At 32.0% G+C, this 15,496-nt stretch overlaps 1 protein-coding gene across 1 annotated transcript in view; it reads right to left on the reverse strand.

Moving 5' to 3' along the window:
• Nucleotides 1-15,496, reverse strand: part of NAALADL2 (N-acetylated alpha-linked acidic dipeptidase like 2) — an 801,118-nt gene that overhangs the window by 388,320 nt on the left and 397,302 nt on the right. The window contains 3 exon segments of the mRNA XM_060297515.1: nt 148-267; nt 4,029-4,234; nt 6,911-7,003. Coding sequence (XP_060153498.1) covers nt 148-267; nt 4,029-4,234; nt 6,911-7,003 — 419 coding nt within the window.

The raw sequence follows: 15,496 nt of genomic DNA on the forward strand, positions 1-15,496 counted from the left end.
TAAATAAATAAATATATAAAATAAACAAAAAAACACTTAGGGATGGTTTTATGCATATTAAAAAAAATGAAAATATCAAGAAATGCCAGATTATAGAGAAAAAGGCAGTTTTGCAGAATCATTTTATTCAAAAGTGGTTCATCTTACCTCAGCTACCAGTTGCTGAAGAGATGGTGAAGCTACAGAGTAGAGACTTGAGTTACCGCTTACAGGACTGTGGAGACTAACATAAGCCACAACATTCTTCTGCAGAACCTTCTTGAAATCCTGACATTAAAAAAAAAAAAAAATCTATCTTTAACAGAAATAAAAGTAACAGATTCCACTTTACCAGTTACATGTTGAATAATAAACACTTCCTACCTAAAATCATTACATTGCATAATACTCTCTTTTTTTTTAATGTAAAGCCATCCCATTCTATTTACTAGAGTACCCAAGGGTCATAAAGGGGTTTTAAATAAGGGTGGTGAGGAGTTTCATATAACATACAACAAAATATTTTAAAGCATGTTCATGTTCCTAAAAAAGGTAAAAATTTAAGAGAAAATGTCCCTATATGGTTAATATAGTATGAGATTCAACTTCAGAATACAGGATGGAATATTTGCTCTAGTGACAGCATTTAATTTTATAGTCATTGAATTAGAGAACAGACATGGATAAATCACTTCAGTGTTTAATAAAACCAGCCCTTTCCTTTGAAGTGTTGAGCTACTTTTTGCACAAAGCAGCTTTTTATTCTGAGCAAAATAAGGCATAATACAATTGTGGCCTTGCACATATTACTTGAAGTAAAACCTGATGCATTTCATCCACATTAGTAGAATAAAATGATTCAGTATAATAGTTTTCCACTTTCTGCTAAACCCTACTTCCAAAAATTGAAGACCACTGACCCATTAATAATGTACCACTAAGAAGTCCTTCTGTTATTTGCTTCCTTTTCTTGTGCAAATATGTAATGAGTAATTATCATGATGGCAGGTCTATAGATATATCCTAAAAATTGTATTATATTATTTTGTATCTTAGAAACATATCTTTCTTCTTCCAACATTATCAGATGAAAGTCTGCAAGGACTAGTACGCCTAGCAAATCAATAATATTATTCCTAGTTCATGTTGAAAATTCAGCTATACCTCTGTAAAAGAAGTGAAAAGACAGTTTATTTAAAAATAAATATTTTAAATAAATAGAAATGATGAACTGTGGTTTACACATAATATTGCTATTAAAAATGTCCATTATTACACAAGAGCTATAGAAAAACAGCTTCTAATTAAATACTACCATACTGACAATGTCTATATGTCAGTCCATTTAACTCTCATGAGAACCTCACAACCTAGGCATTAGTGTACTCATTGGAACAATCAAGTCTTGAGAAGTTAATCTTGCCTAAGACCACTTGTTTTATGGTAGAGAGGATTTGAACTCAGATTTCTTTGACTGCAAAGTCTATAGTATTTCCACAATAGCCTGAAGATGAAGATTCTTCACAGGAGAAATGGTACTTTTTAAAGAACCTATTTAGTAAAATGTTATAATTTTCCTCAAGGATTGAAATCAGTATTGAGTCAAATCTCTAATATCTTTATCACTATAAATTCCATTTGACCAGTATAACCTAATCTTTTTAATTACAACTTTGAGTTTCAAGGGGTTCCTGTGTAAGCAAAATTAGAAAGGGCATTATGACCTGTCAACAAGTGCTTTCCTTACTTATCTTCATTAGGGAATATATTTAGCACACAAATTACTTTCTTCTAAAAGAAACTTTTTCATTTTCAGAAGGAGTAGGTTTGATAAGAGTAGACAGAACAGTAAAACTAATAGTTTTCTAAATTCCTCCTCAACCAGATTGTTACAAAAAGGCTTCATGAACTGTATTGAAATAATCTAAGATACAGCAATTTACAATAATACATTTTATAAGCTAATAATCAAATTTATATATTATTCACCATTTTCTTTGCTTATATATTTTTGCTCACCTAGTCAAGGAAAAAGCCAGAAAGTGACTGGATGTATAATTAGTTGTCAAATATGCATACATACATATAATAAATACTCTAAGACAGAGGTCCCTAACCTTTTTGAATAGGAAGAAACTTTTCTACCATAAACATTTTTTTCCTATAGACTCCCCACAGTACAGTAGTTGTATTTTTAGTATCTGTTGATTGAGAAACTATAAAATTACCAAAAGGTACAATGCAGTCAATAATCAAAATATTTTATTAACTACAAAAATATTTACTTAATTTGAAAATGTAATTGTTCACATACACACAAGGCCACAATACTGAACAAACTGCAGGTTACCATGCATGATGCTCAAATAAATTCAAGGACTATTTGCAGTACACTTCACTTTCCCATGCAGAGGGGTTAAGGATATTTAGGAATTTAAGTTAGGAACTATTAATGTTACACAAGCCTACTTTGAGAACACAGCTGAGAAATACACATGCTAATTTAGAATTAACATGAGTTGACTATGAAAATTATTAGATAGATATGGAGAAGGCTGTATGAGATAGTAGAATAAATTTTTGGAAAGAATCTTAAAGACATTTTTTTTAAATGTGCCTTATTGTTACAAGAAAACTAAAACATTGTTTTCTTTATGATAAAAAATTCTGAATTAGTAAAATCATCCCAGATCACAAATACACTCCCCAGATTGTTTCTTAAATTGTTTATATCCTTAAAGTATGGAATTTGGAATAGAAGTTTGAGAGATTGGTTCAGCTATTACATTTTCCATCTTACTAAAAATCTGTCAATTTTAAAATGTTCTGTCAGCAATGGAATTTCTTTATTTGAACTAGTTCTTTTGAGTAATGGGAAAAAATTCACACCACTAATTTGAATACAGAAAAGCATTTCAATTTGCAATGTGTGAATCTTGATAAATTTTACAACTGTAAAATTTTTCTCATTTTGAAGACCTCTTTCTCTCAAAATAAAAAGATCTTTGCTATTTTCTTTTGTATACCTTTTTTGATTTTTCTTGATAGCCAATAGACATTTTATCTTTTTTTGAGTAATTAAATGAAAAATGAAATGAGAATTTCTCATTATATATTTGATATTTTTTTCTGCAAAGCTGAAGCAGTATACAAACTAGGATATCAAATGGTTTTATTTCCCTAGCTAAAGTTGTGTAGGTTTTTTTCCTACATATTTCCATTAAACTTCTTTTTATAAAGTCATAAAAATAAATAGAATATCTAAGAGTTTTATGATGTTTTTATTGTTGTTAATGTGGCATCAATCCAAAGTTGTCATATCCCATTAAAAACACAGTGCATTTGTGAGACACAAACATATCAGAAATATTTGAAAATGTACTCCAGTTGTATTCTAACTGTGATCCATTGCACACAAGATTTCATTTGAACAAAGGCTTCCTAAGGTAGTTAGATAAGTGGATAGGTAGAGATATAGGTAGAAAAGAAGGAGCAGGGAGGTAGGGGTGTAAGAATAGAGGGAGGAAGGATTGAACGGAGGGAGAAAACAAGGGTAGAAAGAAGGAAACTGCTATTTTGAGTCCAATCCCTATATTGTTTAGGTAAGGTATAATGCTAAGTTAATAAACATTTTACATACAAGATTGTTTCCTAATTCCAGAAAATTGCTAGAAAATTAAAAAAAAAAAAAAAGGTAATGGTATGTATCACTTGACCCTTTCTTGTCCAGTGTCTGTCAACCTAAGAAGAAACACAATAACCAGGTAAACACCACTGTGGGTGTAACAGTGTGTAGGTCTGGTAGCAATAAGAAGAAGATACCTGTAGATCATACACAAATCACTGTGGTCTAACTCTAATTCCCTAGCATTCTTAGAAGTGATCTCAGCAAATGAGCATACTGCACACCCTGGTTGAGACGCACATTCTTGTTCATGGCTTTATCAATTTGACTTTGTCTACTTTAGTCCAGAGCAAGAGCGAGAGTGAGAGCGAGAGAGTGACTGCGCAATTTTGAGAGCAAGGCATAGTAATTTATGCACGTTTACCTCTCCCCATTCATAGGAGCCAATATTTCCAAAAGCTGTTCCACCCCATGAACAGAAAACAATAGTGCGGTCTGGTCTCCACCCTCTCTTGACTCTTGACATCAAGGCCTGGATAAAAGCTGTGATGACGGCAGTGCTGCTGGCCCATTCTTGTCCATTATAACTGTATGCGGTATGATGATGGCTGCCAACTATGATATAACGGTCTGCAAATAGAAGACAACAAGAGCCATTATAATACAATATACATCTTAACAATAAATTTAATGACATTTACATGATCCTATTGCACAACCGAGCAACAATTATGCAAAATTGTTCTGATAATTAAAACTAACATTTTTCCCCCACTGTCTTGACTCACACATGTGTGTATATCAAAGCAGAGGCAGCTGCTGAACTCAATTATGAATCCAAAGCTTAGATCCATATTACTGTCGTCTCAAGATGCATATTAATTAATGAAGTATACAAATATGCCACAATGAAACCCTTATCTAACATTTTGCCAGAATCATAGTGGGAAGTGCCCTATAAACAATGTGTATATGCTCAGTAAGTATTAATGAACTATTCATACATTTGAGGGAACAGTTATTCAGTAGCTGTAAGTATTAAAAATGTGGTAGTCATGTATGGACTTTGCAATAAATGAAGTATTTAGGGAATCAGTTTTCACTTCCAACTTAGAGTTTTAGACCCTCTCCTTTTTCTGATGGAAAAAATAAATCATCATCAAAAGTCATCCAAATACTTTTTCTTTTTTGCATATTTTATTTCACATAATCATACAAAATCCATTAGATACACTACCAGAAAGATCTCCATGACACATTGATGGCTTCTGAATAACGTATATTGCTGACAATTGTTAGTAATAAGGTAGACTAAAAATGTATCTCCAGAGTTTCCTCTGATTTTGCCAGTGAATGTTGGTACACAGCTAAATTTACTTTATCAAGTAGCCCTACAATCTGTGTAAAAATATTTTTCTTCATTAAGTGTCATTTCCTTAGGAGATGTCCCATAACTTGATGGTTAAGTGTACAGAGTTTAAAGCCTTTCTGCTTGGGTTTGAATCCAGGCCATTCATCTTACTAGTTGTATGACCTTAGAAAGCTTATTTAGGCTCTCATGCCTTAAATTCTTCAACCATAAAATGGGAATAAAAATAGTACATACATCATTCAGTTTTTTTGAGTTTTAAGTTAGTTACTATTTGTAAGGCACTTTGAATAACATCTGGCATATAATAAGTACTACACATGTATGGAATGAATGAATCACACCTTGACTTCATGGCATCAAAACACTACTTTACTGGAAACATAACTGTGTGAAACTATTTTAGTTTTCCACACTGATATTGGAACCAACAATGAATTTGATCTGTCAACAATTTATCAAAACTTAATTAATGGTATACACAGTGTGCCTGCAATGTTGAATTGATTCACTCATCTCCCAGATATGTATAAAAATTCTGTTGGAATTGTCTGTATTCTGGATAAACCATATATAAAAACCTTAATACTAACTGATGGTTATTTCTAATTTTCAGAGTCATTAAATAAGAAAAGTATGTGAATGAACAGCCAATATTTTTGTGTAGAATTCAAATAAATAAAATTGAGAAGCTTTACATATTATACACCTAGGAATACTACTAGTAAATTGATTTTTTAAATTTGGGGGTTTTTTTCTACATTGAATTCAATAATTTTTTTTTTTTATCCTATAGTGAGTATAATTTTGTACAGTTTGGTTTTCCAAAAATAACTAGCGAATGTAGCAATGATGATAAATATTTCTAATGCTTCAATTAGAGATCCTTATGATATAAATTTGTTGAAATGGTTGAAATGCAATAGTAACAATTTCCAAATTCATTTATATCTTGTATTTAAAGATATTATGATCAGAGGTTGTTCATCAGAGGTTGCTACTGTAAGGAAACCAGAGAGAAGATGTCCGTGAATTTTTAAAGAGTTGGCAGGCAGGAAACTTGATGGGAATGTAAAACTTGATCTCAGAATTTCCTGGGTTAGCAATTATGGAGTCAGTTTGACTAAGATCATGGAGAAGAATTATGCTCCAAGGATGACTTCAGTAAATATCCCAACCAAATCAATAGCAATGACACAAATGTACTAAAAGACTACTGCATTCTACCATGTAAAACAAGCACCGCAGACAGTAATATGTCATTCAACCTCACAATATGTTCAGAAGTGTTGTTAATTTGTTAATATATTTGTCAGTTATTTTCACTTTTTTAGCCTATATAGTATCATCTGAAGATTCCATAAGCATCCCATAACAAGGTATAAAACTATTTAAAATGTAACCAGGTGATCCTTTTCATAAGCACCTTCAAAACCTAAGCCATGCAAACATTAGGCAGAATTGTCAGTGGACCAAGGGTCAGAGATGGGACACAGACTAACAATGAAAGATTTGAAAACCAAAATTTTTATTTTTTTAAAAAACACATAATTAAAACTAAAATATTTCCTTTTTAAAAAAGTCTTTTCTTGATATAAATAAAATCTTCAATGGTGTTACAGTGAATAAAGAAAAAGAAAACATTGGTTTCTATAGCTTTTACTCACAGGTACATGCCAATTTAACAAATCTAAACTCTGTTTTCTCTGTTTTGTTTTGTTTCCCTCTTACATTCTCTACTATGATTTATCTTTGAAGGGATGTGGTAAGAAAGAATAAAGACTTGCTTCTTGGTTTTATATACCACCCTTTAGAACGGTATGAACTTGTAATTACATCTAAAGTAGGACATTTAACTATGCTATTAAATTGTTACAGAGCATTTTCTTGTGATATTTCATATAAAGTGTAGATTATAAATATTTGGGTCTACTTACCTGGAGATGTCGAGCCCTTTAAATATCCAACAACATTAGTAACTGTTTCAAATTTTGTGACTGTCTGAATTTGCATGCTGACAATTCTTTCCTCTGGGGGGGGAAAGAAAATTAAAAGATACTTGTTTCTCTATATTTTGCTGTTTTTTTTTTTCTTAAAGCATTCAAATTTATTTATCCAATATGATCAGACAAATAATTCCAAACAACTGAATTTTTCTAGATAACCAACGTTACATTTTTCGGCAAATATGTATTTGAAACTTTGTGTAGACATTTTAGGTGCTTGTTATATAATGATGACTAAGATACAATTGCTAGCCTCATAGAACTTCAGAACCATAAATAGGCAATTCTAAATTTCACATTAAAAACTGCAGTGGGGTTCAACAGGAAAGCACACAGAACAAGACCTCAAGGAGATGTGGACAACTCATATTTTTAAAAATGAAAAAAATCAGATAAAAATATTTTCAAAGAATTTTAAGTACTTGTCTAGCTTCAGAAAAATAGCATGTGAAGATGATTTAACTTTTTTTGTATGATTCATTATTACATTATCACACTGAAAACTATAAAGCATTACACAAATTAAAAGAATACAGATTCTTAAAGCTACACTTATTTTCAAATCTTGGAGTTTTCATTTCTACCTGTGTTTGTAGGTTTCTCACCTCTCTACTAAATCTCTGCCACCTGCCCTGCCTCTTTGAGTTCTTCTATTAATGCTTGATATTCAAAAATTTTGACAACAAATAAGGCAAAGACACCAATCAGAAAGGACTTCAGTCACAGCCCTGAAGTGGTCTTTGAAGGTCTTTGGTGATGACATGTGTTAATCCTGTATTTGATGGATCTTGGGAAGTCTGGGGGCTGGGGGTGGGGGTGGGAAGGTGGTTTCTCTAGGAGAGGTCCAAGGGCAGCCAAGTGGTACTGTTGGGGAGAGGGTGGCAATTAGATAGCAAGCAATGCAAAGTAGACATGCTATACTGATGGGCCTTCAAATGTCACTTCTTACTGCTATATGAAAACTGTTATGATAAATAAGTTGCTTCTTTCTTTGAATGTGCCCTACTAACAATTTAAATAGAAAATCAGTACACTGAAAAAATTATAACTAAACAAGAATAAAGAGACCTCAAGAGAACACCTGAGTGCCTCATATAGGAGAAAAGGAAATCTGCTTATTGTGTATTGTGAATATTGTAATCTGAGTATTGCAGTTCTAATTTACGTGCTATGCATTTCTGTTCAATATTTTTTAAGTATTATACTTTGTGAGGTTTTTTAGAGCAGTTTCAAAATACAGAAAAACTGAGCAGAAAACACAGAGTTCCCAAATACCCTCTCTCCCCTGCTCCTATTATTAATATCTTACATTAGCATGATCAATATCTGTTACCATTAATGAGACAATATTAATACATTAAGTCCATAATTTATATTAAGGGTCACTCTTTGTATTATACACTCTATGGGTTTTGACCTAAGCATAATGGCATGTATCCACAATTATAGTATCATATAGAATAGTTTCATTGCCCTAAAAATTTCCTGTGCTATACCTGCTTATACTTTCCTCTCTCCCTTCCTCTTGAGCCCCTGGCAACCACTGATCTTTTAAATGTCTCTACAGTTTTGCCTTTTCCAGAATGTGATACACTTGAAATCATATGTTTGTTTTTAGTCATTAATTCCCTGTTCTAAGTTTGTTCCAAATTGTCCAGATAAATGAACTTTAGATGAGGCAGTCATGAACTTATAGTTGTTGTTTTTAATATTTTCATCTTATTTTTGAGTTAGAAAACCAGAGAAGATTCTTCAGCTGTATCTAAGATTCAATATTAATTTTTTTTCAAATTCAGCAATGAGAAAACCTTGTAATATGTACAAATGTAAGGCAAACTCCTTGAAATATTACCTTATATTAATATAGTGCCTTACAATTTATATTTCCATTTGCACACACATGTACTAATTCTCATTGGATCTCTTTTTCTCTGTGAAGCATTAATGAAGCTGTTATCCTTGTTACTGCATTTCATTTTAAGCAGTGTCATACTGTTTTAATTAACATAACTTTATCATGACTGAAGTAATGGGTCCCCTACCACCACCACCACCACCATCACTGTCATCGTCTCTTTTAATTATTATTCAATGTGGGGGGATTTATGGACCACTACTTTCATATAAACTTTTATATTAGTTCGTCATGTGCCATGGAAAGACATTTCAGGATTTCATTAGGATTGTATTAAATTAATGGAACCATTTGAGAAAATCATGCATTTTATCTATGAATATGGTATGCCTCTCAATTTATTTCAGTTGATTTTATGTCTTTTATGAAGTTTTATATTTTTCTTTATAAAAGGTTTGCACAACTATTATTAAATTTATTTTTAAGGTTTTCCTGCTATGTTAACAAAATATAGCATTTATAATTATTTTACTGTGTATAAGCATGCTATTTAATTTCATATATTAGTCTTATAACAAACCTTCTTGTTAATCTCCTATAGGTTTTAATGGTTAATCTATAGGGTTTTTATTTTTGTTAATTTCACTGTAGATATATACCAAAAAATAGTTTTGCTTATTCCTTTTAAAACTGTAAAGCTTTTATCTACTGCTCTCATCATTTTGTATAGGACTGCCAGTGCACTGTGGAATGGAGGCAGTAAAAGCAGCATTCCTTCGTCCTTTCCTTGTGTTCTTCACTTCTACAAAATGTTTCTACAACTGTGTTTTTTTTTACGTAGTTTGCTATAGGTGTCTGGGAAATTCCTTTTATAAGGAAGATCACTTTTGCTCTTCCTTTGCTAATAGATTTTAGCATAAACAGATGTTGAATCAACTTTTGAGATAACTGCAAGGCTTTTCACTTTACAATGTTAAAAAATGCATGTATTCCTGGAATAAGCCCTTCTTGTTCATGATATATTTTCTGTCTTTGGTTACTAATATTTTCAGGACATATGCATATATATTTATAAGTGGCTTATTGATAATTATACTTCTCAATTTTTTCTTGTCTGATTTTGATATGTGGATTATATAACCTCACAAATGTTTAGTGATCTTTGTTTCTTTTCATTGATTCTGTAAGAGTTTATGTAGCACAGACATTATCCATTTTACAAAGGAGAGTTAGTGTTCGTATATAAAACTATTTCATCCTGGTATTTTTCGTGTGTGTTGCAGGGAGGAGTACTTTTTCACTCAATGTATATTTTCATTTTATTTCACTTAATATTTTCAAATTATTAACGAATATAAGTAAATTCAGATTTTTACATGTTTATTTCTTCTAAATGCATTTAGCTGTTTGCTTTATTCTAATGCTTCAGAAAAAATACTGTCGTTTAACTATAATTTTGTTTCCTTTCCTATTTCTAAGATCAATCTACTTCTGTCTTTTTTGTTTCCCTTCATCAGTTTTACCAGAGTTTAGCTAAGTTTTTAGAATTTTCAGAAAACCAGTTTTAGGATTTGTGGATCCTCAATATTTTTTTCTTTATTTTTTGCTCCAATATTATATTCTACGCTTATTAGTATCTTTGTTAAATTTTGCCTGAATATATTCTCTGGCGTTTTTTAACCTAAATTTTTAAGTTAAAACGCTTAGCTCATTACTTTTTAATCTTTATACATGTCTTTAAGGCTACAGATTTTCTATTGTGGTGAAGCACACTAATTTTGATATATGTATATATATATATAAAAATTGATTTGATATATATTTGATATATATATATAAATTTAAAATTCTAGCATTTTAAATTTCTATGATAATTATTTCTATAATAAATGTATTAGTTCAAAGAATTCTTAAAATATTCAAATATAAGGTGTGAGTTACTGTTTTAATATTGATACCTAGCTTAATTTAATTATGAACTGAGAGCAAGGTCTATATACTACTGATACTTTGATTTTAGGTGAGTTTTGTGACCCTGTAGCCTATTAAATCTGATAAATAGAGAATAAACATTTTTGTGTATGTTCCATATAAAGAATGTGTATTTCCTATTACAGGGATGTAGCATTTCATATATAGGTCCAGTAAATCAAGCTTGAAAACTGTGTGGCTATAACTTTATTAACTGTTCTACATATTCTCTCTGTTAATTATTGAGACATGTTAAAGTTTCCCATTTGATGCTAATTTATCAATTTATCTTGGCAATAGTATAATATTTTTCCTTCTATATTTTTAGACTACTTAGTTACATGTATGCAAGTTTGGAATTGCTACAACTTCCTGGTTTCTATATAGATTATATAGAACAATTATTCTTTATATTGTTTCTATCCCAATTTTTCTCCCTAAAGTCTCCCCCCCCCATTAATATAATTATCCTATCTTTCTTTTGCTTAGTATTTCTCCAATACTTATTTTCCCAGCATTGCATTTGCTTTTCTCAGGCATCCCAGGGGCATTTCTGGCTTGGGCACAATTTTTATGCTAATTTTTTGGCTTGATGTTTCTATACTACAATGTTAATGAAAATTCTGAGCCAGGATTTTTTTATTTCTAGAGACATTAAAAAAGATTTTTTTTAAATTTTTTATCCAGAGCTCAGGCAGAAGAAAGCTTTTCTCCATCAGTGGGTGGATTTCTTTCTAGTTTTTCTACTTCAACTCCATGATCCTGGTTTATATAGATGTTAGTTACAACTCCTTTCTCCCTATAGGCTCATAACCATGTCTTTTGTCCCCCTGTGAGTTCTATATTCCCACTCTAATTTACCTAATTCACTGGGATCCATGACCTCCCAAAACTAGGTGACCAGAGGGTCAACTCTTCTGCTTATTTCTCTGATTTTTCATTGTCTTCATGTTTCCTTCTGGACATTTTACTTTCTTTTTTGACAGATGCCTTTAAAGACATTTTTTTCTTATGGCTCATACAGAGTTCCTAGACATTTGCATGAACAGATTTCAAATTATTTTACCTGCCCTCTTCTACAGCCTTAAGTCTAAGAGTTTTATTTAAAAGAAACACAGAGGTCTGAGAAAGTTGAACACAACCTTTTTTGCAAGGTTCTTTTCAACTGACAGAAGGTTCTTTTCAACTGACAGAAGGACTTCCTTATGTGTCACAGGGCCAAGACCAGGTCCAAATAATGGCATGCAACATAGCAAAAAGCAGCCTTTAATCTATTTATTTACATCCCCACACATGATGTTGATCCTAATATATGTTGTTTCATAGTATTCCATACCCATGTCTGAAAACAAATGCACATAGAGCCTGTTTTCCGTCACTAAAAGCAGCACTATGATCACACTTTCTATTTTAATAATAAATATCAGTAAAATCTTGGATAAACTTTTACATTCATATTGCTGTTGGCATTGCTAATTTAAACAACCCATAGGTAAAGTAATATTCTTCTTCATAGCAATAATATTAGCAATCTTGCACTTTGGAATTTATTCTACAAGAATAATTGTACTCTTTGCAGTACAATTATAGTAGCAATTACAGAAAACAACATAGATTTCCCAAACAGGAAAATTACTTAGAAAATTGCAATAAAATGTGTGGCTGTTAAAATATAAATTAATATGTAGAAACATGGGTACACTAGAAGTGAAAAGAACAGAATACAAATACAAATATACAGATATATATAATGATTGAACTTAGGTAAAATGTATATTTATGGTAACATATTTAAAAAGAGAGATTAATAACTTAAACATAAATTGGGTTAGGTAAAGACATTTCTCCAAAGGAAATATACAGATAGCCAAAAGGCACGTGAAAAGATGTTCAACATCGCTAATTATTAGAGAAATTCAAATCAAAACTACAATAAGATATCACCTCACACCAGTCAGAATGGCCATCATCAAAAAATCTGCAAACAAAAAATGTCAGAGAGGGTGTGGAGAAAAGGGAACCCTCCTATACTGTGGGTGGAAATGGAAATTGGCACAGCCACTATGGAGAACAGTATGGATGTTCCTTAAAAAACTAAAACTAGAGTTGCCATATGTCCCAGCAATCCCACTCTTGGGCATATGTCAGGAGAAAAACACAGTTCAAAAGGATACATGTACCCCAATGTTCATTGCAGCACTGTTTACAATAGCGAAGACATGGAAGCAACTTAAATGTGCATCAACAGATGAATGGATAAAGAAGACGTGGTACATATATACAATGGAATATTATTCAGCCATTAAAAAGAATGAAATAATGCCATTTGCAGTGACATGGATGGACCTGGAGATTATCATACTAAGTGAAGTATGTCAGACAGAGAAAGACAAATGTATGATAACACTTATATGTGGAATCTAAAAAAATATGATACAAATGAACTTATTTACAAAACAGAAACAGACTCACAGACTTAGAGAATGAACTTATGGTTACAAGAGTGGAAGGGTTGGAGAGGGGGAGGGATAGATTGAGAGTTTGGGATTGACATTTACAACACCGCTATATTTAAAATAAAATGCCTTTCCATGAAAAGAAAATTAGGATATGTGGAAAAGGCAAGATCATATAACTGATAAGCAAAGAAAACATAGATGATGAAAGTAGATCCATAGGTGACTGAGATATTGGAATTAGCAGACAAGGACTTTAAAATAACTATACTTGTTACCTGGGGGTGTAACTGGTGGGGAACTCCTAGGTGTGCTTGTTGTGTTGTTTCTTGATCTGGGTGCTGGTTACATAAGTGTGCTCAACTGTGAAAAGTAAGTGGGCTCTACAATTATGATTTGTGTTGTTTTCTGAATATAAGTCACATTTAATAAATTTATTTATTTAAAACGACTTTTTGGCTCCATTGGGTCTTTGTTGCTGCGCACAGTCTTTCTCTAATTGCAGTGAGTGGGGGCTACTCTTCATTGTGGTGTGCAGGTTTCTCATTGTGGTGGCAGGCTCTAGGCACACAGGCTCTAGAGTGCAGGGTCAGTAGTTGTGGCGCATGGGCTTAGCTGCTCTGCGGCATGTGGGATCTTCCAGGACCAGGGATCGAACCTGTGTCCCCTGCACTGGCAGGTGGACTCCTAACCATTGCACCACCAAGGAAGTCCCTATAAGTCACATTTAAATGAAAAGGTTTAAAAGCTAAAATTGTTTGACCTAATGAACAGTGGCTTAGTTCTGAAAGACCTCTGTCTATAAAGTACAATCTATTAAAAGCACAAAACCTGCAAAAAAAAATTTTTTTTAATGTGTGTAGTTTTAATTGAGATGTACTATAAATGTAAAATACACACTGGATTTTGAAGACTTAGAATGAAAAAAGAATGTAAACTATTTCATTATTATGTTTGCATATTGATGACAATATATTGATAATATTTTGGATACACTGAATTAAATAAAATATGTTATTAAAGTTAAAAAATAAATAAAATAAATAAGTTGGGTTAGGAAGTCCTGCCTGTGTCAGTTGGGGTGAAACACTGGTCATAAAGACGCTTAAGCAAACCTGAACTCTGGGCATTTATTTCTCTTTTCCAAATCCCAGGGATGGTGAAATTAAAACCTTAAGGGGATTGTCTTCTCCTTATAACATCAAATCTCTGAAAACTGGGGCTTCCTGGTGAACCAGAAGAAAATGATGGTGGTTTAGAATAGTTTCATTGTAACTGGAACACAATGACTCTCTCTCATTATACAAACCCATGAAGATATAAACTGGGGCCTGACTTCAGCTCTGCCCTCCTATAAGTCACAAGAAGATGGCTAATTCCTCCAGGGCAACATGAACTCCCAAGCTAAAGTATCTAGATATCTGAGATCCACACTCTCATAAACGAAAGTTAACACAATGAACACATATAATACTCAAAGTAAACGTATTAAAACACACAATACATTAATTTAAAAATACGCATTATAACTAAACTCGCTAAAAGAAAAGGGACTGCATTAGTAATAAGAAACAGCCTGAAAACATTTTTTTAAAAAGAGGAAATAAGAGGTATGAAAAATAGAATAATTGAAAGAAATATACCAATAGGTAGGGAGAGTAGAGAGAGATGGTAAGGAATAGATAGATATAAATGAAAAATAAATTCAAGATATAGAAGATCAGATTCAGAATTTTTTCCAAGAAACCACAGAAAGGAATGAAAACATAAAATATAAACATACAAGTAAAAGATACAATGAATAGAAATGGGAGTTCTAGAAAGAACACCAGAAGGAGGAAAAACAAATGGAGGAGAGAAAATAGTTCAAGAAAATATTTATTTTTATTATTATCTTTCCAGAGAAGAGGAGAAGCATCTACATACTTTAGCACAAAATTTAAAGGCATGAAAGACAAAGAAAAAATTACTAAAAGTTCCCCAAGTCAAAAAGTAGACCGCTTACAGAAAAAACAAGAATCAGATTGGTACCAAGCATGTCAAAAACAACATAATACAAGAAGGTCATAAGTTAATGTTGTTAAAGAAATAAAAAATAGCAAGAGGAAATTTGAACCTAGAATGTTTGGCAACAAGGAAGTGAGGGCAATCTAGGCATCCATCCTTGGAGTAATGGATGTATCAAATAGAGTAAAGCTACTCTTTAAATATTCTATAGCACTTAGAAGAAATGAA

This window comes from Globicephala melas, chromosome 4 (assembly GCF_963455315.2).
Source record: "Globicephala melas chromosome 4, mGloMel1.2, whole genome shotgun sequence".
Classification (NCBI taxonomy): domain Eukaryota; kingdom Metazoa; phylum Chordata; class Mammalia; order Artiodactyla; family Delphinidae; genus Globicephala; species Globicephala melas.